Below are 26,908 nucleotides of genomic sequence, written 5' to 3'. Positions count from 1 at the left end.
AGATTTTAAGACTCAGTACCAGTAAATGGTTTGTTAAAATTGATATTTTGCAGTGTAGTTGAAGTTGTGTTATAGCCTACTGTTGTAGCCTACAGAGTGAAGACCCTACACAGTCTAGACAGTAGGTGGCGGTGTGAATTCTTGCGTTGGTTTGCGACCCGCCATTAAACACAGAAGAAGGAAAGGAAGTAGGAATCACGTCAGTAGTGGTTAGTAGTAGTTGGTACTTGGTAGTTATTCTTCAGCAGGAGGCAAGCAGCAAGCTGTCAACGGTTTAATCGTAATCATGAACGGGTTAGACGAGGAACAAATGGCACCACAGACCTTTCTGTATGGTAAGATATTTTCTGCATTTCGTGCGTCACCTCAAGCTCCTTAACGTAACGTGTCCTCGTGTTTGACTCCAATAGTATCACCGAGTTAACAATATAATGTCTGCTGCTTGTCCTGGACATGGGATGGAAATTAACATTCCTACTTATCTAGAAAGGCGCTGAAAATAAAGTGTAATGAGTTAGATTATTGAAATCACTCCGGATTCGAGCAGCCCCGGCGGACAGCATGGGTTTAGCTCAGTCTTGAATTGCCAAACACGTGTTTGAGAATCAGTATGGCGGCGCCCATGTTTTCTGAAATATATGTGGGAAATTTCGCGTTTTCTTTTCAGCGAGAATTTCACACCGCTTTACAATTCCGTACCTCAGTTTGATGATTTGCTAATTTAAAGCAAATTTCTGAACTAACAGTTTTAGTTTGGTCAGTTGCTGGGAAACGCCATCTCAACGTGGGTTCATCCACACGCGGACCTCAGCTGACCTCGCCGCTTCACTGGGTTAATGCAGACCCACTTTGTATTTGGATCATTTTCATCTGTTAGTTTCAGGCTATTCCAGAAAACACCTCGCTGGGGGTCCTTTGACCATTACATCATGTCATTGTGGTTGCAATACTTAACACATTGTATTTTGCAGTTTTTATCTCCATGTCCAATTTGTGCACATGAATACAAAATCTGTTAAGTTTCCTTGATCACCTGTGTCTTTCTCTGACACATCACCCATCTAAGTTTCTCTCCCTTTTGCTGATTTGGAATGGATGGAATCCTTACATTTGGAAATAACTGAGATAATTTTATAAAGCACAGGGACATCACACATGGTATAATACCCTCATCTACACACATGGGTGCATTTTTTCTTGGCTTTCTTTTTGAGTCACATGTAGAATCAAGCAACATTTTATGAGATGCGATTTGATTTAGAATATAGAGAAATGACTTGGACTCAATATGATGGGAAAATTATATTCGAGTGTGTCTAATATTTTTCTTAATGTCTCTTTGCTGCAAGGCAAGCTGTTTTCAGCTTAAAAGATTGCACAGTTAATTGTAGATCCACTCATGGTTCCCATTGGTCAATACGCTTCTGAAATGTCATGGCATATTGAAGAGGGGTATACCAGATGTGGAAGTCATGGATTATCATAGAATTTTACTAATGAGTCACTTTACAGGAATATAGGCTACATGTAATGTGATACTATTGAAAGTCATGTAAAAGTTATGCAGTTTAAGTCAGGACCACAGCTGGAACCTTGTCCACTCCAAAGCACACACTAACCACTACCCAGAATTACAGGCTTATAAACTTGATCTCAATTATTAAGCAACCAGCACAGTAGATTGTACTCTTATACAATGTGCAAGGAAATTCAAGTTTTTATACAATTTGCACTCTAAAATCAATATTTCCAACTGCTGTTGTTTTAACAATTTGTTTCTTACAATACGCCGTAGAACTCATAGTGTCGTCGTATTTGCACACCACTTAAACATATTGCCAGTTCACCTCATGTCTTTTCAGTGAAATACTCCCACACAGAACTGTGTGCCTTGCTTGTTTCACCTTTCCTCAGAGAGGGGGTTTCCTCTGCCAGGGCCATGTGGAAATGTTCCCAGCAGTAATCTGTGTGGCTCCCTCTTGTGTGCAGTTCAAATATAGCACTTCACCCCCCCAAAGTATTGCCTACCACAGGCAGGACACACTGCAGTGGTACTTGTTCAAGTGAATCATTAATTGAAACCTCTTCCACCAGGGTGCGTGCTGGAGTCCGGAAAGGAGGTCGTATTCAACCCTGAAGAAGATGACTTTGAGCACCAGCTAGATCTAAGGATGGTAAGTTCCCTGAGATCAAAGGTATCAAGGAGCTTATGAAAACATGCTGTTTTTTAGTAATGGGGAAATATTTTTTATTCCTCTGCCCATCAGTTGTTTAACAATTAACTGTGTGTTTGTATATCTAACTAGACTATTTGGGCTGCATTTTTGTTGACATTTCATTCAGCGAGCTCAGTATGTGATCTTTGCTCGGACACTAGCCTCAGTTGAGACTTAATTGTCTTACTCTATTACAAGCCAAAGAGACTAGCATCAGCTAACTTACTACTGCAGCATTAGACTGTTATGCTTTGCCTGTCCATCCTGCATGTGCAGTGCCATAGATACAATGAATTATGGACATTGTAGTTCACAAACACGCCTTCAGTGCTTGACAGCATTAAGTCAGCATTAACACAATTACAATATGAGCATTACAAATTCAAATCTATGCAGTTCAAATAGTCTCTGCCGGCACTAATCTCTTTCCATATGATTGTCAGATCTCTTTTAAGCTGACATGACATACCATGTTTTTTCACGTTGCAGGCCATACCTAAACATTTAACCGATCACATTAACACACTGTTTATCACAATAGCGTGTCCATTTTTTTCGGCCTGTTACTTACTTTCTTGCAAATGTTCCCCACACTAATTTTGCTGAATGGGTCAGTATTGAACTGCTGTTTCACCAATATTTCCTCCAAGCTCAACATTGCTGTATTGGCAACAACAATATAACAGTATGCACGGGTAGACTAGAAGTGATCAAAGCAGGCTTGTGACCAGACTGCTTCTGTTGCAAAGTGCTGCAAAAAGTCAAAGTGTTTGTCAAGCTAAAGTGACATAATTGTGTTTAAACTGGAATAATAGTCAGCTGTCTCATAAAGGTGTCAAATCGTTTCTTGCCTCCTCCAGGCGTGTGTGGACCCTAGCACCAAAGATGAACTTCACATGGTAGAGGTGGAAGGACAAGACACAGAGGGTCAGAAAGTCAAGGCAGCACTGGTTTCACTTAAGCCGTCTACCCTGCCTAGTGTGAGTAAACACAACCTCTTTTTAAAGTGTTTTCTAAAGGACAGATACATTAACACGAAAATGTCTCCTAATTTTTCCCATTAGCTTGCACACACACACTGCCAAAGCCATATTGGTTCAGTCATGCCAAATCATGTGGAAACTCTAATTGCACCATATCACAACTGTATCACAAAATTCATATAGGCACCTTTTACTTCTTAGTGCTGCTATGCATAGCATTTTAACATTGATAAAGCACTACCACATTCACTCTGAGCCCATAAGCAAATGACACTATCACTGTACACATAGCGACATCCTCGTTGCGACTGGAAGCAATGGGGTTTGTGGTAAATGTGCTCTTAATTTTGAGAAACACTAGCAGTAACAATACCACTGGCATGAAACAGAGGCCATCAGTCATCACCACCATGGGCTCATTTGTTTACAATAATTATACCAAAGTATCATAATTAATTGGACAGTGGTATATTGATGTTTCAGAAATGCCACACATCACATTTTTACAGGCACCCCGAGGTTGTTGGACCCAAACCAAAAGACTCCTAATTTGCACAGAGCACACTATTCATCATTGTACATTATGGTGATTGCATGCTACTATATTGCTTGTTGTTTGCTGCAGGTGTGTCTCGGTGGTTTCACAATCACTCCTCCAGCTGTGTTCCGTCTAAAGGCTGGTTCTGGTCCGATCCATCTCAGTGGGCAACACCTTGTCAGTGAGTATTTACTGTTCCCAGGACTATAAGTATCTGTAACTGCCTCAACAGTGGTCAGAAAGGAACATGGATTACCCTAATACTAGGGCTATTTACCATGGTTAGTTCAGAGGCTATATGTTCAATGTCAGATTAATTATTGCAAGGTTAGGGATTAGCAGTTTTAATCAAATTTGAAATCTGACATTAAAATCCAGATTAAGAAACAGATGTGCAGATTCATTTTCAGGATTATGAAGAACAGGTGTCAAATCAGACATAAAATCATCAGAGGCTACTAATTTATTCTACACTACTTCATTTTGTTCTAATTTGCATTGCCCAATCAGAGTGAGTGCCATTTAGACAGGAGTAGCACTGAAACTTAATCAACCAGATAGTTTCGCTCCATTAATGTAGAAGTGCTAAAACTCCATTTTGAGCCACGACTGACATGAAGAAATCCCAAAAGTAAGTTCCATTTAAAGCGTGAACATTAACATGCAGAATGAGAGAAGGAAATGCACAAATAAGATGTCAGGTCGATGTAACGATTAATCTGGTGGTGTCCGTTAGTTTCAAGACATGATGGTAACCTGCCATTTGTGGGATACCTACATTTCATTTAGTTTCACCTTTCACCTTGCCTAACATATCTCAATTTTTTTTTTACTAGTGATGGAAGCTGATCAGTCTTTTGACGAAGATGATGATGAAGATGAAGAAGAGGAAGTCCTCAAAACTTCCAAGAAAAGACCCGCTTCCTCACCTGCCCTCAAGTCCCAGGTTTGTTGCACATACTTTGCAGGTTGAATTTCTGAGTTTCAAAGTCATCAGTATCTAAATGACCATAATCGCCTTTTGTTCTTCCTTGTAGAAAAAAATGAAAACGGACATCGAGGAGGATGATGAAGATGACGATGATGAGTGAGTGTAAAACCTAACTGTTTAAAACTTAACTGTTTACTCACTACTCAAACCTGATAAATGTGTAATTTTTGAAAAAAAAATTCTGGATGTTTTTTTTTAGGGATGATGAAGATGATGAGGATGATGACGAGGAGGAGAGTGAGGAAGAGGAATCACCTGTTAAGGCAAGCCATTATTACACGCAATATGACAGTTCCAGCTAAATTAATTTAGCTCAAACCCTTTCTCAATACCAATTGCCTCTCTGTTACAGGCCAAGGCAACACCGTCCAAACCCCGAGTCCCGGCTCAAAATGGCAAGAATGCTAAACCTGGTACACCACATCCAAAGGAGGTAAGAATCTGTTTGATTTGGCTTTTTGTCACGCTCTAAATGGCATGTGTAGGCCAGTATTGGCCAGTATTGTCATAAATCATAAACCTGTAATATTTGTATGTTTTTGAATTTTTTGAGCTTGTCCGAATTCTTTCAAAGACACAATACCCAAACAAAATAGTTACTGTCTTTCCTAGTACTCTCACACTTTCTGTTCCTTACAGGCCAAGACCCCTAAGGGTGGTAAGACGCCCAAAACCCCACAAACTCCCAAGATAGCCTTAACAATTCCTGAGATTAAAGCTAAGATCATGGAGGCGGTGACGAAGGTTGGTGTCCCTTTAACATGGATTGATTGTATTTTTGCATGTTCTTTTCTCCAACTGAAAAAGAAAATGTTTTGGTATTGATTTAATGAAAATTTGGATATGCATATTCATTTTGCGTTTTTCCATTGTTACAGGGAGTGTCACTGCCTAAAGCCCAGCCCAAGTTTGAGAACTTTGTGAAACATGGTTATAAAGTCTCAGACGCCAAGGTACAGTCCCTAGTTTATGGAGCTTTTTAGATGTCTGTCATGTTTTTAAGGAGGCATTCATTGTGTTGTTGGCAAACTGCAAGCTACCATTTTAATGTATTAAGTTATCTTGGAATATTTACTAGGAAAATGTTATTTTTATCAGTAAGCTTGTGAGCTCAGTGCTTACAAAGTTTAATAAACTTGTTTTAGACATGTTAATACCTATGAGGAATTTGGTGCTCTCATCAAATATTTGACGCTCCCTCTCAATCCTAAGTGAAGGACTATTTAAAGTTTCAGTGATGGTTTTAGTGGAAAACTACTGCACAGATTAGGTCACAGCTACATTTGTCTTTTCAATGCAACTTTTAGCATTTACACTACATGCCAGGATGTCGTTACTGTGCATGTCTGAAGTTTTCCAAATTAGATTTTACTCACATTGTGAACTGATGAGCCTGCCCAACTCAAACATTTCGATTGGAAAAGACAAGTGCAACCGGTGGCATTAGATGAATGATGCATCTTGGCATTGAGATACCCCTTTTTTAAAACGATGCCTTCTGTCAAAGGCTAATGGCATTGAAGTAAATGGCACTGCATTCTTTGTCAATGTAGAGGAGCAGGGAGGAAGAAAAATAATTTACAGAGGAAAGGACTGTGAGCGTATGTTGGAGCCAAATTATATTATATTAACTTTTGGTAGTGTTATGTTTTTTTCCCCTTATGATTTGAGAGACATTTTAAGTGTTGTCATTAACTAACCCATAGCGGCTGCTACAGTATGCTTGGGACACCATATTGATTGTCGGAATGTTTGTCATGTTTTTTTCTTTAGGTCGTTACGGAGCTGTGGAAGTGGAGACAGACGGTGACAGATCCTAAATAACACAACAATCCCAGCATTTTTTTTTTCTTTTTCTTTTTTTAATTACCTGTTCAGCCACATCCCTCCTCACAAACCTTCTGGAGTCTTAACTCGGTGCCTCACACTTCCCATTAATTCATTAAAGTCTAGTCCAGCTCCAACTGCCCTGCTGTATCAAGAGATTAGAGAGGAAGTGATGTGTGTGTATGGGGACAGCGCACTGTGGCCTTGCCCTGTCTTCGCACCACCATCACCCTCTTAAGGTGGATGCAAGGCATAGATACTTCCAGGTTTGATGGATAGACCTGGGAGAACCAACTTGCAAATTTGCATTTTTTGTAAATGTGTAAATAAAATCTTTGCTAGATTGTTGTATGGCACCTGAGAAAATTTGGAGGATATCTTCCCATGCTTTTTTATTTTAGTTGATGAGTTGATGTGGCCTCACGCAGGAACATGTACATGCAAAGATCGGATCATTAAATGAGCTTTAGAGCAAATCTAAGACAGGTAACCATGCATTCATACCCCAAACAGTTCAAGAAACTGTCACTTAAAGTCGGTTTTCAGCAGTGAAACAAAAGGAAAGATGTTGACCATAGTCGCATCAATAGTCGCATCATTTGTCAGTTTGGAAAAGTTATGCTGTAGCTGAATTTTTGGGTGACATCACCCATCATCATCACATCCAGTGTTTGTTTATCTCTCCACACCTTTGGTGCTACAGCTAAGTTCAAGTTCAATCTGACAGTAGCACAGCGAGGTAATTGCAAGGTGGGTTGTTCATCAAAGTTTTAGAATGTTGAATGTTATGAAATGGTAACTTCCCATTTGGAGAAAAACATTACTTCTGTCTATAGTACTAAACTGTCAATCTTTGTTTCTACCTGAACCAGTGTATCAGTAAATTCAATATTTTCCTGTCATTTTGCATGCATTTTGCCGTCCAGAAGTAATCCATCAAACAGTGTAAAGCAACAAGCTGTATAATTATTTTTTGTTTGTTTAAAGGCACTATTTTCAAAACGGGCCTTGCAGTTCTGGGGAATTCAGGAGTTATGTTCTCAAAATTCTAACCTGCACTCAAGTTTCAGTTTTCCTCATTGAACAACAGTTAAATAGATTGAAGAAACTTTTAATGCGTGAGGCCTGTTGATAGAGAAGACCATTCCATGTTCTCAAGAAGCTGTCCATTTAAATATGCTGTGGGTTTGGGTGGGCAACACCAAGGTTGATTAAATGAATACATATGTGGATCAGTTCCCGTTATATTGCTTTACAGTGAGTTTGAGACTGGTAATTGTACCCATTTTAATCTTAAATGCAAATATTTGATCTTTTTTTTTTCCTGTAAATTTGATTTTTTTTTTTTTTTTCCCACTGTATGTGCAAATGTCCACTTAGTTATTTCAATAAAGGTTCTAGGATAAATTGTCTCACTGCCTGATGTAATATTTCATTTGACATGTAGGGGGCAGCTAGTGGGGACCTGAGGATAGATAGGCTATGTTAAACTTTGCAGAGATTCATTATAAATAACAAATACAGAATTGTACTCAGCCCATCCGTTCCCATATGTTGCCATAAATGGCTTGAGATGCCCCATATTCATGTTTTACATTTATTTTCTCATTTACCTCATTCTTCTCTGATATGTGAAATGATAAATGGCAGAAGGATGTAGGAAAAATGCAGTTTAGCTACTTACAAAGTTGATCATTGTTGAACTTGACAGACCATTTTGAAAAATGGCATTAACTTAAAGGGTGTTAAATCCATATTAAAGTTGTGAAATGTGGTTACAAAGCAATTAAGGATTTAGGTTTAACCTCCAGAAAACACAATAGAAAAACAAACCAAGACCATGAAACAGAGATGGGGAACATCACTCTTTTGACAGTGGCACTATATTTTAAAATGGTGTCCTCACCTCCGCCTGCAGAAAGAGATCGCAATAATGATCATGGGAAAGATGAGTCATGGCTTGGCAGAGGCAATGCATTCAAGGAAAGCTGAACAATCTGTTGGCTTTATTTTTTCAGTCACACATTGACAACGCAGTCTTTGATAAGACTCATCTGAAATTAGTGTGAGCGATTAATCATTATGTGATAGTTTTGCTCAAAGACACTTCAGCTGGCCAGATGGTTGTCAAAACACGGCTTGGACCCGGGTCTTCTGGTTGGAGGTCAGCCTCCCGACTCAGTACGCAACCTGTATACTGATCATTGCTGTTCATAAGCGTATACTGAACAACCGAATACTGTCGTCGACCTTGATGATTGACAGTTTACATACCCCTAAATACATTTGAAAACTGGTGTCTTATTGCACACATTTTGTAAAACTTCACTGATATGAACATTGTCTGGTTGTCTGTTCAAAGCGCGATTAGCCCTAAGACAGACAGTACTGTTGCTACAGTAGCCATGTAACTATAGAACATGAACAACTCTCTCCCAAAGCCACAAACCAGAACTTAAGATGGCATCAAGATGTATCTGGAGCTGCTCCATGGAGAGTGAACTGACATATTTTCAATTCGGTCTCTACGCAGCAGCCCCAGATTTTACATCTTGATAACATCACAGACTCGAGCCTTGCTTCTATAGTAAAAAAAAAATGACTGTGAAAGCACCCAGGGGAATTGTCGAGGCTTAAGGATACATTGTCTGGTTCTGAACTGATTAGCAATATAGAATCAATCATCCCAGCATAAAAGGACAATCATTCTGTCCATCCACAAATTTAAGGTCTTATTCATTGTATTAATATCCCATTTATTGTATTTAAGCTCCAGGATTTTAATGATATCGCACCACACTCCCCATCCTCCTCAAGGTTAGCTTCTCCTAACCAGGTAACAATTAGCAAATATGGAACAAATATCCAAAATAAACATGCTAGAATACTAGATATAACTCCAGATAAATCCAGCAATTGAGAGGTCGAAACTACATTTCAAATAACATTAATTGTACTATTGCAGTGGCTCAATGGGCTGAGACAGTTTGTGACCTTTGTCACTCTCCTCTTATTAAATGATGATATTTTTTGCAAAGTTGATAAGTGTTTTGATATGTAGGAAACAAATTTATTAGAGGTCTCTGAATGAATAGAGCAGGTAAACCATCTTTATCAAAGAATATTCCTGCATATGCACACGCCCATTGGCCTGTGCTCTCTCCATGCCTGTCCGTAAATTGACCTTTGTTTTGTGTTTGTCTTCAACTGATGAAGTGATCAGCAGTCACTGCACTGTTGAATGGAATTTTCAAGCCCATAGTGTTTTTGTGTTTGGGGATACTGATGGTGACGGTGTTTCTGTTACATGCTTGTTACTATTATTACATTAATCCAGTCAATATGCCAGCTTGTAATAATGGGCTTAGCTCTAAGTGTCACAAGCATTACCACACCACATTTTGTCTCCCTGAGTGTGTCTAATCTAAGAGTCAAGCATCAGTTTCTCTGCCTGTTCAAGTCTTTGAACTGTGAATTGTATTTTATATCTCAACTCCCTCTGATACTCAGTCAGGTATCACTTATGGTGTGATCACAAGTCAGCTCAGGTCCTGTTGCTGTCCAATCAGCCTATGATTAAATATTTGTCCACCTCATCACACAAGAGCTGCAGCACTGGCCAGCTTGCCCTCCTCCTCTGAGGTCCACGGCTGCAGGTTCTGCAGGGCGAAGAGCGAGGAGCTGTGGATGTAGAGCGGGTCGGCAGGAACCGAGTCGCTCAGCGTTTTCTGGAAGGCATCGTGCTGCAGCTGGATCATGAACCTGTTGGCCTGCTGGCGCTCTGCTTCTCTCTCTTCTGCCGTTTGACGCCTAACGTCAAACGGAATGGATGGGAGAAAGAACATGACAAAAAAAACAACATTATTTTTTCGGTTAACACTAAAATTGTGTGCAGGGTGATAGACACTTAGGCCTCATCTGAACCTCTGCCATCAGTACCAGGCCAACAATTTCCTGTATGTGTATGTCTAAACCCTTGCAACTTACTGTATAATTTCCACTTTGTTTTATAAGAAATTATTTTATAAGACTCTTTGTTTTATATACATTTTATTGCATATCCCAAATCTAAGATCCTTAAGAAAATATCATCCAAAGGAACATATTCCCTAAATAACTTTGGGTGAGAGACCTGGCAACTGTTAGCGTTAAAAACAAATGACAGGTCTTATTTATTTTTTATCAATACATCCATATCAAAAAAGCATGTATGCTTAGATGGCTTTACAGAAAAGAGGTGAATTTATTGAAAAGAGGTGAACTTATTGATTGAAGTCACCCCATCCACTGTCTACACATGTGTGAGTGGTGACTTTAATTCTTAGATTTCCTTTGAAATTTCCCCCTAAAAAATGTGCTGGAAGAGATATGTTAAAAAATTGACTTTTGTGGGGTTCTGCAAAGGATCAGATGGGAGGAGAGTGTGGGGTATTGGCAAGATGAACGGGTGTGAAGGACAGGGCTGGGAGGGTTGTTGGGGGCATAGGCTGTGGTTTAGGGGGACACAGGGTGCATGGAGTAGATGAGGAGGGGTGGTTTTGATTGGGATCAGTCACAATCACTATATAATAACAGAATTACATTTTTTGCCAGCTATCCCATTCTTTGTTCTTGTTTTATTTTGCTACTAGTCTACTATCAGTCTAAATTTTGCAGTGACATTTTTTTTTCCCATTCTCCTATTTGCAACAGTAAACACTGATGATCTTTTTATATTATCTATATTACTGAACCATTAAAGGATAGACAAATGATTAAATATAACAGAGATAATATAAGAGCTGTTTTCCAAAGTGCTATAAATCCATTTTGGAAAGAAAAACACTGATTGATGTTCATCATTCAAAATCTCTATATATAGAGTAATAAAATATAGAGGAACCAGTCAATAGTGTTATCATTTTGCCCACCATGGACTTAAATTACCAACCAAATTAATTATTTTTATTTTGGTTCCATTAATGCCTTAACAGGAGTGGGTGTCACTGTTTTTTTGTTACTTTTCAAATGGTAGATATCACATTTTGAAGAGAACTCTTCATATTTCCTCCTTACTCTCCTTCTGTCCCACTCAAGACTGTACCTCCACTTGGTCCTGCGGTTCTGAAACCAGGTTTTAACCTGGGCATCGGTCATCTTTAGGGTTTTGGCGAGCGCAGCCCTCTCAGCACTGGCCAGGTACTTCTGCCGATAGAAGCGCTTCTCTAGTTCACAGATCTGTATCCTGGAAAAGGAAGTGCGTGGCTTCTTCCTCTTTGGTGGTGTGCGGTTCTGGTAGGGATGACCAATCCGCCGAGCCACAGTGAATGGTGTCAAAGTTGCTGAAGTAAAAAAAAAAAGAGAGAGAGAGAGAGAGAGAGAGGAGTTAAGAGGAATTTCACTGGTGATTATTTATAGTTTACTTTGTAGTAAACAATTCCTATATCAAAAACCAAAGGATGGAAAATCCTCAAAAGAATCAACCTTTTGTAGACATTATTTTTTATTTTATTCTGCTCCTTTCCATTTGTGTATCTAATTATGAATATATCTTTTATTCACTGCCTTATTTCTGTGGACAATAGTAAAACTAGGAATACCCAATAAAATGAGTAAACCATGATAAGTACAACTCACCTCACATGAAAATAGGCCACAATTATGGACCAATCATTCAAATAACTGAATAGTTGACTGAGGCCTATCATATTCCAGCAGATACTCTTTCCATTTAAAGAAATAGGCCTACAATGGATTTGTCCCAAGCAAATGTATTGCTTGTGTCTGTTCTACAAGCTGAAAATTGTTTTACTGATCATATTTGTAAAATGCATTTTTTGATTATTGTTTTTAGTGTTTCATTGTCTATATTTAGTTTGCAGCATAACAAATCACACACAAATACACACTGATTTCACTTTGCTTACCCCTAAGGTAAGTGACTAAACATTATAGGTCATAGCACCTAACTGATGTCAAAAATGTAGGCTACAGATAGGGTATTTTATTAGCTATGCACAAAATATATGTGAATATAAGTGAAACAATATAAATATGAAAAAATATAAATATGAAAAAGGAGAAAATTTAGCCAGTAACAAGAATAATATTTTAGTCTAAATTTTTGATAATACTTTTTGATTTTGGACTTTAAATTAGTTTAAAACTTCCATTTGTAGTAATGCAGTAATATTGAGACTATTGAACTTTGAACTGTTTTGAGTGGGTTTCCACAGCTATAGCCTACATGAATAAATAACAGTCTATCGTTTAAATATAGGCCTATTGTCCGTTCTGGCCTTTATTCTGTCCTACACTGACTATATCGTTCTTTCTGGCTTTATCCCTTATATGTGAACGAAGTCCAGTCTGCTTTATTGAGGCATCTTGAAGCACTACGACTTTTATAAATCCTACTTAAAACACTCAGGCAACCTAAGGCACTTCACATCATCTGAGATATCAGACGGAAAAAAACACGTTCTTATCCAAGACCAATTCACATGAAAATGATAAAAATTAGATTGAATGCAAATAAAGAAAACGGAAACTGATGAATAATAACAAACGAAAAATATATAATTACGAGACTGTAATAAGCCGAAGATAAACCAACTCGACTTTGGATAGGCGTATTTCCTCAGTCCAGCTAAAGCATAACAGACTCCATAGATTTGCTTCACTTTTTGCTATTTAACCGTCAGACATAGAAAGCGAGTCTCAGCCTTAATTTAATCTGAATGTGGATAAAGCTTAATTGATTGCAACTGGTGTAAAAACGAAGCCTGAATCCGCTTTGCCAAAACTCACATGAACTTATGAAAACGCTTTTAGAAAATAAAAGGCAATTCAACTCAAATTAGGACTGTGATCAACTTTCTCTGTCAGTTCCAATACAAAAACAACTAGGCCAGCCTTCTTACATTTTAGAATAGCTTACTATAAAAATGTCACACTACAACTATAAACTCATATATTACAGGAATATCATCGTGTCACCATGGCAGATGAAGCTCACTATTCAATACCACAGATACATTATAAGTCCCTATAGGAATAATATAATTTTTCGTTAGGGTTTCCAAAGGCAGGATTGTCCTAACCTGAAACTTTTGTCTTATCCGACAAGCTGCATTGAAATTAAAAAAGAAGATATAGCGTAGACTTAATTTGTCAATAGTGTAGCCTATACAAAATTTATTTTTAGTATTAAAAAAAAAAAGAATAAAAACTATAAAAACTATGACCTCCAGTAGCCTATAGGTGATCAACATAAGGCATCAAAAGCACCAATATGAACAGAAACAGAAAAAAAATAAAAATAAAGTTAGGGTTTTGCTTTTTTCCCATTTAAAAACCGTCTTCATTCAGTACTTCAGTTTGACTCTTCTTACTATAGTGTATGCTATGAATTTATAAAGACATGTGACAGGCTAAAGAGGTGGGTAGCTACTCTATTCTTGTTTTTCTAACTGCTTTTCCTGCTTTGTACAGAAGCATTGATGATGGCCTGACAGTCTGCTGAAACGTCTGCACTTTGCACTTTTTTGCCACAATAAACATCTAAGGATCAAGATCTCGTGAAGATCCCTGCTGATAATGTATAATATGCGAATACCTGCGAATTTGTCCTTTGCAAATCGCTGGCTGCCGTCCATCCAGGGGAGGATGCTGCTCAGTCCGGCCGGAGTTACAGCTGCAGCCAGCGGCCTCTGCGCCGGGACGCGTACCGGTCCCGCCGGACACAGGGTCAAGTCCGCCCCGTACGGTCTCGATCCCTCGTACGGTGGAGTTGTGATGCCGTGTAAAGCCAGATGGTAACTCAGTCGGTCTGAGGTATTCCCCATGTCCGGGCGACACCTGATGCTGCTGTTTTGGGAAACCTCTCGGTCTGTGCCGCCGAGGATCTGGTCAATGCCGAAGCGGATTGAAGCTGGCTGCTGGAGGCTGAGGCCCCCGGGGCTTCTGCTGCTGGCCTTCATCTCATCTACTGACCTCTCCTCTGTCCTCTCCTTCAGCCGACAGTGGGCTTATAGACCACAGAAAAAGCAGGCATTGATGTATAAAATATGGTTGTCTTATATAAAGTTTAAGGTCGAGTTTGTTCAGCTCTCTCTGCCTCTTCCTCTGTCTTCTGCCTCTTCATCTTCCGCCCTGCTTGCTCTGACGATCTCTCCATGCTTGATGCTGCTATGATGCACAGTGCAGGCTGAAATATTAGATTGAAATCTGTATCTGGAAATGCAAAGATGAGACTCTCTCTCTCTCTCTCTCTGTCTCTCTCTCGCTCTCTCACACACACACACACACACACACACACACACACACACACCCCCCCACACACACACACACACGTGTGTTGTGTGTGTGTGTGTGTGTGTGGTTGTTTCTATGATTGCTTTTTTGGTTTGTTTGTTTGTTTGTTTTACCAAACTGTGTTTTATTCATGATACTAAAATTACAAAATTACATTTGTAATCTGTTGCTGCAAAATCATATTTAATGATTTTAATGATTTATGCCCAGCTATTTTTTTTTCAAGCAAAATAAGGCACTAGTTATGGCCTGCATAAAAAGTTGGTGTATTTTTCACAAAGATAAAGGCATGAATAGACTATAAAGTGATCACTGATCAAGCAGATCACTATAACTCTATAAGTGCGTATGGTGTAAAGCTATACCGATAGTTTCAGTTCACCCCAAGAGGGATCACACTATGGATCTCATCCTCACATATCATGTGTAGTGATGGGTTCCATACGATCAGCCTGCGAGAAAGCTAATTTAGCAGATGTTGAAGCAATTACAGATCAGACTCTACATGCTCTACATCATCTGGATTGTGATGCAAAGGCAAAAAGTAGCTCTGTAGTTCTGCCCCTTCAACTTAACTTTTATTAAAGTTCAGAAAATAATGAGGACAAGAAAAACAATGGAAAACTATTCAAATGCAGTAAGCTTGGATGTCATTTTTCAATTTAATATCTCAAAACAGGAGACAAGAGAAATCATAAAAGAGTGAAAGAGCAGGTTATTTTCTTAGGATACTTCTTCTATTTTGGCAATCACACATATCCCTCCCTCTCTCTCACTCCTGCATTCTGAGCTGTTTTTAGATATAAAGTAATAAAACCATACTAGAATGATTTTAAGTGAACTATTACTTATAAAAGCCTTTTCATACTGAGGCATCATAGGCGTTTCAGATCCACTATAAAAGAGCATCATTTATTATTGAAAACCAGTGTGTTTTATTTTTGTATATTGTATTGTGCTGTGCTGGCTGCCAGACTATTCTTTTCTACATGATCTATGAAATTGATAAAGGCAGACGCACGCAATAAAAACAGCGCCAAGGGCTACGATGTGCTTTTTCATATGCAGATAAGCAGACTCCAACACAGTGGACACCCCCATCCTCAATTTATTTTGTCATTGAAAGCTAGGGTGATTTCATCTTTTGTACTTATTTGAAGCAATCATGCGATTTTCTTGTTGGGCTCTAAAAGTTGCTGTCATGTAGGAAAAGGTTGGTCTGTTTATGCAGTTAAGGTTAAACTGTATAGTACACTGATGTGAAATCAAGTCCTCATCTAATTTAAAGGACTATCTTCACTTTATGCATGAGAACAATGCATCATCAATACCATTGCAAATTAAAATCTTGGTTTGAGCAAAGCTGTAAACAGCACAAGTTGATAGCACTTTAGTGTGAAATCATAATTTGGGGGATCCTGAACCCTTCTTGAATCAAAGTTGAATGAAATGATGTAGATTAATTATGTCAAAAATCAACATGGCCAAAAGTCTTAGTAGGAAAAACATGGTGCCAAGTTGTAAAGTTTTCCTACATACTTAGAATAATACATTGAAACAAAGTATTAACACTAAATACAAATATATTAAAGTTCAAATGAATGAACTTACCGCCACAGCATCTTGAAGTAGGCTAATCAGTAACAATTAAATATTGGTGTAATGTCCCTCTAAAGATTTAAGCCTTGTGTCTTAAACTTTATGTCACTAGGGGTTTATTTTTTCTCAAAGAAGAAGAAGAAGTGTTAATATATCTCAGCATTTAGGTCCCCATCAGAGCGCAGCCAGGCTGATGTTGCAGACTTACCTGCTGCACTTGATTATGTGATCAGACAGAAAAAAGCAACAGTTAAATGTTGTGCCAGGCAGAAATATAATGGTTGTGCCACTAACAGGAATTCAAGACAAGGGAGTATGCATCAAGGTAACCTACTCATTGAGAATATTTATGAAAGAAGAGCAGAAAGCGGATCTGCCTGAGGGAGGGAATGGATACTCTGTCTACCCAGCATCCTCTACTGGGTGTCCTCTTGTGCCTGACCCATCTTTTTCTATACCCCTCTTTTTCTCTCGCTCACTCTCTCATTAATCCTTCCATCACATATACACTATGTTTTCCTTTTCTGCCTTCCTCTCAAACACATTTCCCCTTTCTCTTATCTCTCTTGCAAAACTCACTCACTTTCCGCGCTCTCTATTTTTTTTCTGTTTTCCCTTCATCCTCCCCACCGTTTCTGATAATTGTAGGCCTATATATAGGTAAGACAGCAGAGGAGAGACAGACAGGAAGAGGATAATCATGTTCACAGGACTGAGTATGTGTTTGTATCACATTACCAGAACAAACCCCTGCGTTCCTCTTGGAAGAAGAGCCGTGCTCCGTTTTATTCAACCCAGGTTAACACACCACAAATATGTGGAAGGGAGCCACAATCGGAAGCATTTATCTCATCGGTTCTTGTGTCTGGAGATTCAAATAATGGCTGCAGTCGTGTGAGAGAGCTTAACATGTCATGCTCTAATAACAGGTAAAATAACAAGAACATTATGCTCCTTCTATGGAACTTGAAGAAAGACATGCATAATTTCAGCACTTGTTTCGCCCTGCTAATTTTTCTGTTGAACTCTGTTACTTGCTGCTGCTCCATGAATTAGTGGGGAACTAGTAGAGAATTAGTAGCAGAAAAATGCAAAATTCTAAGTCTATCTTTAAGTTCTATACCAGTATCATGATGAGTTGAGGAAGATTTTGGTAACTCAGACTCAGATTTAACCAACCATGTGATACATTGTGCCTTCAAGTAAGCTTCAAGTATGTTAAAGTTAAATCCATGTAGAAATTAACTGAACTCGGAAGGTTCATGGCTGAACAGACAAAGAAAAGGTTGCCGTGTACAGAAACTTAAACTTCATCAACAGAAAATCCAGTTAAGGAAAAAGACATCACACACAAACATCATACAGACACACTGTTTGATTGACAAGTGATCTCTTGGAAGTGGAGTGTAAAAACACCACAGCAATGGTGCTTAGAGCCCAAAGATGTTGCCAAAAAAACAAAATAAAAACATGAAACTAATCTTTAGTGGAGGTAGGCTTTCATGGAATAAAGGACAGTTTGTAGAGTTTGATTGTAGCTTGTTGTAAAAATAGAGATAATGGCTCATAGTAGAGAGTACTTAAGAGTACATAGCCATGCCTCTGATGGTTGAATGCATGGCTGCTTGCCACACTAATGAAAAACAAAGTGGAAAGAGAACAGGGATCAAAAGACAACAGCGAGTTAGGGGCGGTGGTATAGGGGGGTTTTGCTTAAAAATGTGTGTGTTTTGTGCCTTCATATGTCAATGCATTGTTGTAGGTTACATGTGTAGAAAGGGTACTGGTGTGAGCGGGACTATGTGCTCACTCACCCATGGCCAAGTGGTGCAAGTGTGGTGTTAGTGAGCCTCAACAACACTCAATAAAAGCCAATTATGCACTCTGTCCCTGCCACCCCCTCCCTACCCTTCTTTGTCTCACTAACGGCTGCCTTTTGACCTCCTCACCCGGCTATAGTAGCGGGGTCGGGGGGGGGGGGGGGGGGTAGAGGGGTACGTAGCATCAGCTGCCAGCACCCGCAGTCTCCCTCTCCTTGATAGTAGCACTACTCCAGTCCCCTGCATTACTCCTGTGCCTGCTGGAGCCTCAGGGTGGGGCGAGCCATTGAGCCACCAGCCTCCTCTTTTGTCCCACCTGCCTTGCCTTAGGGCAGCAGCAGCCCAGTCAGCGTTCCTGCCCTGTTCACTGGCACTCTACTCCACTCATCAACCCCCCTGTTTCCATCCCTCTTTCCACGCCTGCCTCGCTCTCCTCGCTCTCAGCTCTCATCCCTCTTATTCCAACTCATAATGTTCGCTTTTATTCAATTCTTTTTGGAACTTTGTTAATCTGCGATAGCACCCATCCATCTCTTTCTCTCGTTTCACTTGCCCTCTATCATTTGTTTCTGCTTAAAATGCACTTTTTGAAAAATGATTAATAGAGATATACAGATAGAAGGGAGTATTATCTTTCCTACCAAACACAACATTTAGAATAGTTTATACTGTGCATATTGTCACTTAAAAGAACAGAGAGGATTTTGATTCAGCTGGGAAGAGCTCACAATGGTGGGAAACAGACTATTAGTTAGTGTTATTCTATTAAATATTGGTTTACTGTTACCTTTCTTAGTATTTGAAAGATTATTATTTTATTGCGATAATGCATAATAAATAAACATTAAACACATACGCCCATGCACACACCACTGTGCTTTTATACTTGTCATGACATTCTAGTGACTCACATCCATTCCCTCACTCTTAATCCTAAACTTAAACCTTTCCACTGTACATCCAGAATAACTATTCCTAACCTTAGCCATGATGTGCAGATAATGGTCCTCATAAATGTAACATGTAAATGTAAAATAATCTATTTTCTGGGTTTTCTGTTCCTGTGGAGACTACAAAGTGAGACCCGCAACACTGTATAAAGCCAGTATGCACACACACACACACACACACACACACACACACACACACACACACACACACACACACACACACATACTGAGTCTCTTTCCCTCCCTCTCACATAAACGTGATGGATGGGTCTCAAACACAGACATTATGAGTTCTGGATTTATTTGAAGTCAGTCACAGCACTACAACAGGGGGAGGGAGGGACAAGAGGTGATGGAAATTTTGTGAGATTTTTGTATTTTTCCCACGGCACAGCCGAGGGCATCGCTAGGCAAATTCAGGTCAGGCAGTCAGTCAGTCAGGCAGTCAGTCAGTCAGGTAACACTTAGTGAGATGATGCGCTTCGTCAGATGGCCTCTAGAGGGCGTTTTTGACTGTGAGATGCAGTGTTTCCCATACAGAGGCACAAAATCAAAAGTTCAGTGAAATGGATCTAAATTGATCTCTCGCCTGATGTCACATCACGTCATGTCTGTAATTTGGAGATGTACAGACAGCAGACCAGCAGCACTGAACCCACAGTCTCAGCACTGAATCCACAGTCTCCCGATGTGAAAACAAAAGTGAAACTTAACATTCCACAGTCAGTAATGGGGATTTGTGGACAGTAACTCGTCCTCACTGCCATACAGATTTTAACGGTAGGTGCCTTTAACGTTACCTTGTGGTATTTAAGTAACATTAGTGGAATTAGGTAATTTAACTGTGTTGCAGTGCTTTAGTGCATAGAAGTGAACACACGCCGTGGGTCTGTACAGGATCTGTGCTTGTTAGCCCATTAAACGATATTTGCAGTTAGATGTTGTGTTAACTCACAGGCATGTGTTCTTTGTTTAGGAGTGTGTATGTTGTGTTGTCAGATGCTTTTACCTTAAAAGAATAGTTCACCCAAAAAGTGCGCAACCTCCATCTCGTGAGGTTTGGTAATGCGGAAGTAAATGCCATGCCGATCGACTCAGATTTTCATGAAATAATGGATCAAATTTCATTTTTTTCGACTCATAGAGCAATCGTCAGGCATCAGAAGACTTTGATTATACTACACAAGCTTTATGGAGTAATTTTTTACTCCAAGTTAGTTTTCAAACCTGATATGGAGCATGGATACACCAATGAGAAACACATTTCAGAGATTCAAACTCTTTTTTTCAAGGATTGGAGACACCCCTGAAGATGAGATTCAAAAAACTTAACGGTGTTTCGAGGTCTGTAAAACCTGGAACTCTAAAACCTAGTAAGGTGTTTCGAGAGCTTATTTTCCTGGTGTTTCAATAGCTGACTGTCAGGGAATCCAAACACTATGGTGTTTTGATACCTTACTTTACGGCACTCCAGACACCACTATGGTATTTAATCCCTTTTCTCCTGTACTCCAAACACCACTATAGTGTTTATCATCGTTTCATATGGTTTCATATCGATACACCCTCATATGGTGTATCAGCCAACTATTGAAAAAGATAACTTTTTCAGGCATTTTTATTTAGGCTTGATTCAGGAATCTATCTATGAAGTCACAAACAAATCTTAGTTTTATCAATTAACAATAAGCAGCATACAAGATATTGTATTGTAAGGCCATCAATGCCCATATGAAGCAATGAGATACATCATATGTCCCTAAGTTTCGTAAAAATTCACAAGTAAAATCAAGTCAAAGATATTGTGTGACAATTATATTGTATACTGTATAGACAATTACATAATAATGAATAAACATTGGTTCAGTGGCATCCAAAATGTTGTGTGTGATGGACACACAGATGGACGGACAGACGGATGAACAGACAGGGACTGATCCATAGTATCCATATATTATATGTTAGGGTTAGGATTATTTTGTATACATTTTGGGATACTGCTACCACAAAATGAAGCACGAGAAAGCAAGGGCAGTGAGGGCTGCCCTCAGAGAAGTTGTGCACAGCCAATACAGTTTTATTTGTGGCTATATGTAAAATCTTTGCGCTGTAAGAATGGGACAATGGTTGAAAATGAAATATAGGGTATTACAGGGCCGACTGAAGCATCTTGTGGTGTTGATGTTTCCTCCTGGTGGAGCATCATGCCGCTCTGACCTCGGCTGAGGGAGGACACATGATGGACGCACTCACTCTCACACCAGAGTTAGTTATGATTCCACTTCTTCTTGAATCTGCAAAAGGCACATACATGACAACTATTACAGTAGAAGCAGAAACACCAACTTCCAACAGTAGCCTTTGTATTTAGCTACTGACACTAGCCACTGTCTGTAGTAGGTTACTGCACAGACTCAGCAGATGCTTCATTTGGCAAACTATTAGCAAAGCACTAATGTGATAGAACAAAGCTAAGGTTAAATAGATAACTGTTTTAAGATGTCAGCAGCAGTTTACAAGCTTAGCTAGCAAATATCAGCTAGCTAGCTTTAGGCTAGCTATAAACAGCTAACTAGCAAACTAAGGTGGATATCTTAGATACTAGTCACATACAAAATGTAATAAAACAGTCTCCAGCAACATACTGTACCATTGCAACATGTTTGTCCAATCCAATGTTAGCTGTGGGTAAACTTAGCCTCTGTAGCAGCACAGCAGGAAGCAGAGAACAGTGACAGAAAAACAAACACACCTCAAGCTAGCTCCGTCCCACCTGAGATCTTCCATTTTCCAATTCACACAGACAAAAAAGACGAATGAGGGGTGTCCTAGTGGCTCAGTGGTCTAAAGCGCATGCCGTGTAAACGCGATGTCCTGGGTTTAAATCTGGTCCAGTACCTTTGTTGCATGTCCTCCCAGTCTTTCCTGTCTCTCTCTACTTTGATCTGTCCAATAAAGGTAAAAATGTCAAAAACTTGAAAAATGAGTGTCAGAGCTGCAATATTCATTGGTGATGCTCTGAAAGACAACAGAAAAGCTATACAACTGTTATTCATTTGAATAACAGTTGAAAATAAAAAATGATTGGCCACTAGGCACACAGACCAGCAACAAACAGTAAATGCTTGCTTAGTTGAAAAGGGAAACTATTTATAATGGTCGAGCTATCTATAGTAAAAGGCAGAATCCTAATACAAACCTAAATCCTAAACAAATGGATAGCCCCAGCGCCAAAAATGAAAAAATAGGAATGGGCGTATACTGGTCCCTCTTTAATTGACTGACAGCTATTGACAGAAATATTGATTTGGCAAATTGCATTTCCTGTATTTTGTGTCTATAACAGTTTTGTTGTCATTAGTAATATTTGAAAACAATATAGTAAAACAGGCCAGTGTGATATCCAATGGGTTAGAATGCTCTGAAGGCCTTGTTCTCCATCTACAAATCAAACTCTTCAAGAACATAAGCGAATATTTTCCATATTTATGTGGCCAAAGAATCCAGATTGGGCATTTCATTGGTAATTGAAACTGAAATATTTGGATCAGTGGTCAAACCTATCTTATGTAAAATAAAAGGGTGCTAATTAAAGAAGCTCTCTTATAAACTGACTTCCAAACTTTCAAAACACTCTTTGTGTGTCTGCAGACTCATGTATGTGTATTGAAACACTTAAAACAGGGTATAGCTCCGAAACCCTCACTTTAGTATTGATTTACCATGTTTTGTGTTTCAAAACCAAAATATTGTGTTTAAAGTGCTCCCAAACACTGATATTAGTGTTTCAACTTGAACACCCCCCAAACACCAATCTCAGTGTTTCAATGGCTACATAGCACTGCTTATGGTGTTTCAGGACCTGATAACTGCTGTCTCCGTACTCCTCTTCTAACAGTGTACAGGATCTGTACTTGTTTTTTTTCTTTAACCTTTATTTATCAAGGTTAATTTTATTGAGAACAATGATCTCTTATTTTACAAGGGACACCTGGCTCAGACAGCACCATCACATTTAGTAACAGACAGAACAACTATAAAAAGCATTCCATAATAAGTAACAGACAATCTCAGAAGAAGGGGAGAAAAGAGGACAGAGAGAGAGGAGAAACAGTGGCACAGTCAGCTACTTCCAAACTCACCAAAAGTAGTTTCAGTCTTTCTGCTGTTTATTCTGGCAGAGGGGGCAGAGACCGTGACAGTTTTTTTTAATACATAATACTGCCCATACAGACTATACAATACTGATCATATTTCTGTCATATAAATACATATTATTGAAAAATGCCCACTATGGCCATATAAATAAATATTTAAAAACTATACCTGTGACTCAGCCTAAACATGGACAAATATGGCCAGCCAGCTCCAACATGTGCAGATACTCAGTTGATTTCATATACAACAAATCTCCATAATCAAGTGTGGATAAAAATATTGCTGCAACCAATCTAAAAATAGTCTAAAGTCAAAATATACAGTATATATATATATACTTTTTTTTTTTTTTTTTTTAATCTAAAATAAAGTCCTTCATTCAACTTTTTTAGAAGGTTTACATCTGGCCTTAAAGGAATAGTTCACCCCAAAATGAAAATTCAGTCATTATCTACTCACTCCCATGTTATTCAAAACTCCATTGAAGTTTGTCGGACCACCAAACACACAGCAAGTTAGTCCCCTTCTCCCAAACTATTGATATTAACAGGACCATCTTTTTACAGTTCCAAAAAAAGCATGAAATGTCCATCAAATCTGTCCAAACAGCTTGTGCAGCAAGTGTTTTGTAGTCAAACGATTGCACTGTGGGTCCAAAATTGTATCCGATTGTGTCTTATATTTTCCTTCAAATCCCTTCAAATAAATGCTCTGGTCATGTGCACACCCTACAAGGCTCTTGCTCTTGACCAGGTGTGTGACTGTTGGCAGATTTTAGGACAAAGCATTGTCAGGTGTCAGAGGAATATATCGGAGATAACGCTGTAAGTATTGGACTTTTGGTTTGCTTTGGATTTGCTTACCAACCAATTCCTCTTAGCACTGGCAAGAGTCATTAACTTTGTTTCATCTGCACGCAACTTAAGTTTCAATTGGCATAGCTGACACTGTATAAGGTCAAAAAAGGATTGTAATTTCTCTGCCTCATGCTGAACTATAAATGGACAAAGGGATTTCTAAAGACAGTCAAACAGCACTTTTGAAAACTGACAAACAAACAATTTTATAACATGAATATCAGGTTGCTGCTCCAAAGTTACAGTTTCCCCAAAATAACCTCAGTAAATGTACAGACTGACAGCATCTAACCACCTGAAGTTAGGAACCTGCTAAATACTTAATCTCAAAATTCAAATAGCTGTTGTGGGATTGTTAAATTGACCTCAGTAATGTATTTGTACCATGTGAGGTTTGCTTAGTTCTCAGGTATGAGGCGAGCTAACCTTGAGGAAACAAAGCTTGCCCCAGTTTCTAATTACCATTTTGGGCTGTTTATGAAATTTGTGTTAATATTGGTAGACATAAGCTCAGACAGTCATGTGTTATAAACTCTGCTGATCCCATATGTGTCAGTCTCTCTCTTCCCACCCTCACCCCATACTCTCTTTTTGCCATGATTAATGCCTGGAGGAAAAATAAACAGAAATCCAGGACGCATTGAATGAATGCCATTCATCATTCATTTTCCTGTCAATACATGAAAAGCCTGTGGCCTTTCGCTCTTTCCCTGGAACTCAATTCTGCTGCTGGAAAATGTAATTAGTGAGTGAAGAATGAGAAAGCACTATCTCAAAATCCGTCACCCTCTCTGCTGCAAAACTACGTCCTGTTCGCTTTCTGTAACAGTTAACAAATACAAATTATTAAACTCAAGTTGAAAATGCTTTGTGTGAGTATCATCAATGGGTACAATGGTGAAGAGACTTTCTCCCTCTGCCCTTTTTTGTCTCAGGTCCATCAATATCTGTCTCTATAATCTTGCCTTGGAAGTAAGAAAGAGAAGAGGTTGAACACACTGACTACTCCAAAATAATTGACACCTGTTGATCAACATCAGCGCTGCAGTTTAGACAAGTTTGGGAAGCTCACTTTCAGAATGGTATCCTTTGCAGATTATCAGCTTTACATTTTGTAATACTACAACATGATAAGGTTATCTGGTTACTTTCAGATACTTCATAAATCCATAGATTATGCAGGTAGACAATTTATTCCAATTTATAGACTGTAATTTCATCATCATCTATTATAATTTATTATTTCAAAGTGTAAAATCAGGCGAAAAAATCTCACAATGTAAATGCATTCTTCAAATGTGTTTTGAGTTATTCAGTAATCACTTGTTTTGTCAAAAGTATAATGATTTGATGTAACCATTGATTGCAATTATCTTTTTTGTAATTCAATTACTGTAATCCCACTGAATGTCACTGGAAAGGCAGACACACATTGACCACTGTAATAAAAGGACCCTTATAATGTGCCACACCACTTACCTATCACCAAAATGATAGGGGCTTGTGCTGAGCAGCTCATCCTAAACTGAGTTAGCCCAAAATGAGCTCAACAAGTTATCAAAATTCAAACAAATAAGAATAATTTTCAATTCTTACAGTTTGGTGACAACTGCTCTCTGTGTGTGAGCCCATAAATGAATATGGGCTTAATTACCAGTCTGTGATCGCTTTATATCAATGGATTCCAAAGGGACGAAAGATGAGTCCAACTTTCTCTGGACATAACGCTCACTCACTGCTGTTTGGGAGACAGTTTCTATTTTGCATTTGAGTTTCAATTCATCACAGAGAAGTGTAGATACCTGAGACCAGAATATAATCTGGGCAAATATGGTGAATCTAAGGCCTCTCAGTGAGGGGGGATGTGATGCTCTTCTCTATTGCAGCCCAACTTTGTGGTTTTGGCTGGTATGGGTGTATTTTTACGCAAAAACCTTGCCAAGTGCAGCGTTAACACATAGGAAAACACAAGCATCTCGCATAGGACTCCAGTCACTCAAGAACTTGTATGTGTGTATACATGTGTGTGTAAGTGTGTATATGTCTAAGTAATGAAGAACAGTTTGGGTGCTGGTTTTACTAACGTAGCAATAAAGGCCACTTAGAAAGCATTATTAAAAAACAGTGTTGAAAGGCAAGGATGCAGAGAGAAGAATAAGAATTGAAAAATATTGGCCTTTTTTGCTCATTTTTTGTCTTTAATAGTCAAAATGACCACTCAAATAGGGTAGTGCATCATTTCCTGTCAGCCTGGTAAAAGGGTGGTGGACAGTTATAATTCATCATTTTGGTGATTTAATAGCCCAGAAATGTATTAAAATAATAAAAAGAAGGCTGAAATGCCCTGGATTTACAGTGATAAATAGCCCTCCCTGTCCTGATTAGATTAGGGGAGCTAACAGATATATTGCGGTCAGGATTTACGCAGGCATGCGATTGTTTTCCAATAAAAAGTTGCATATTAAATTCCAACACAGAACAGGAGGGGAGCAGTCCTTCCATCTGCATCCCTGAGAGAGAGGGAGAGAGAGAGAGAGAGAGAGAGAGCACATTGCTTTTTCTGTCACATACAGAAGCACTTCTAGACTCTGACAACACAAACACACACACACACACACACGCTGAAGTGTCACGTCACAATTTCAGGGGATGAGCACAAATTGTACTCAAATTC

At 38.9% G+C, this 26,908-nt stretch overlaps 2 protein-coding genes across 2 annotated transcripts; one reads left to right on the top strand and one right to left on the bottom strand.

Moving 5' to 3' along the window:
- Window positions 1-186: 186 nt before the first annotated feature.
- On the top strand, window positions 187-7,967 carry npm1a (nucleophosmin 1a). The gene is made up of 11 exons (XM_078286797.1): window positions 187-335; window positions 2,095-2,174; window positions 3,077-3,196; window positions 3,825-3,918; window positions 4,574-4,683; window positions 4,775-4,824; window positions 4,928-4,991; window positions 5,081-5,161; window positions 5,368-5,472; window positions 5,607-5,681; window positions 6,502-7,967. Exons 1-11 carry the CDS (start codon window positions 287-289, stop codon window positions 6,550-6,552), a joined length of 879 nt encoding a protein of 292 aa, XP_078142923.1. The 5' UTR covers window positions 187-286; the 3' UTR covers window positions 6,553-7,967.
- A 2,184-nt stretch (window positions 7,968-10,151) lies between these two features.
- On the bottom strand, window positions 10,152-14,516 carry LOC139924230 (T-cell leukemia homeobox protein 3-like). The gene is made up of 3 exons (XM_071915216.2): window positions 14,153-14,516; window positions 11,639-11,876; window positions 10,152-10,365 (listed from the first exon to the last, which is right to left on the bottom strand). The coding sequence occupies exons 1-3, from the start codon at window positions 14,514-14,516 to the stop codon at window positions 10,152-10,154; spliced, it is 816 nt and encodes a 271-aa protein (XP_071771317.2).
- Between the last annotated feature and the right edge of the window lie 12,392 nt (window positions 14,517-26,908).

The sequence above is a fragment of the Centroberyx gerrardi genome, chromosome 11 (genome assembly GCF_048128805.1).
Source record: "Centroberyx gerrardi isolate f3 chromosome 11, fCenGer3.hap1.cur.20231027, whole genome shotgun sequence".
Taxonomy (NCBI): Eukaryota; Metazoa; Chordata; class Actinopteri; order Beryciformes; family Berycidae; genus Centroberyx; species Centroberyx gerrardi.
Note: the sequence above shows the minus strand (reverse complement) of the source record. Positions and strands in the feature narration are given on the sequence as shown.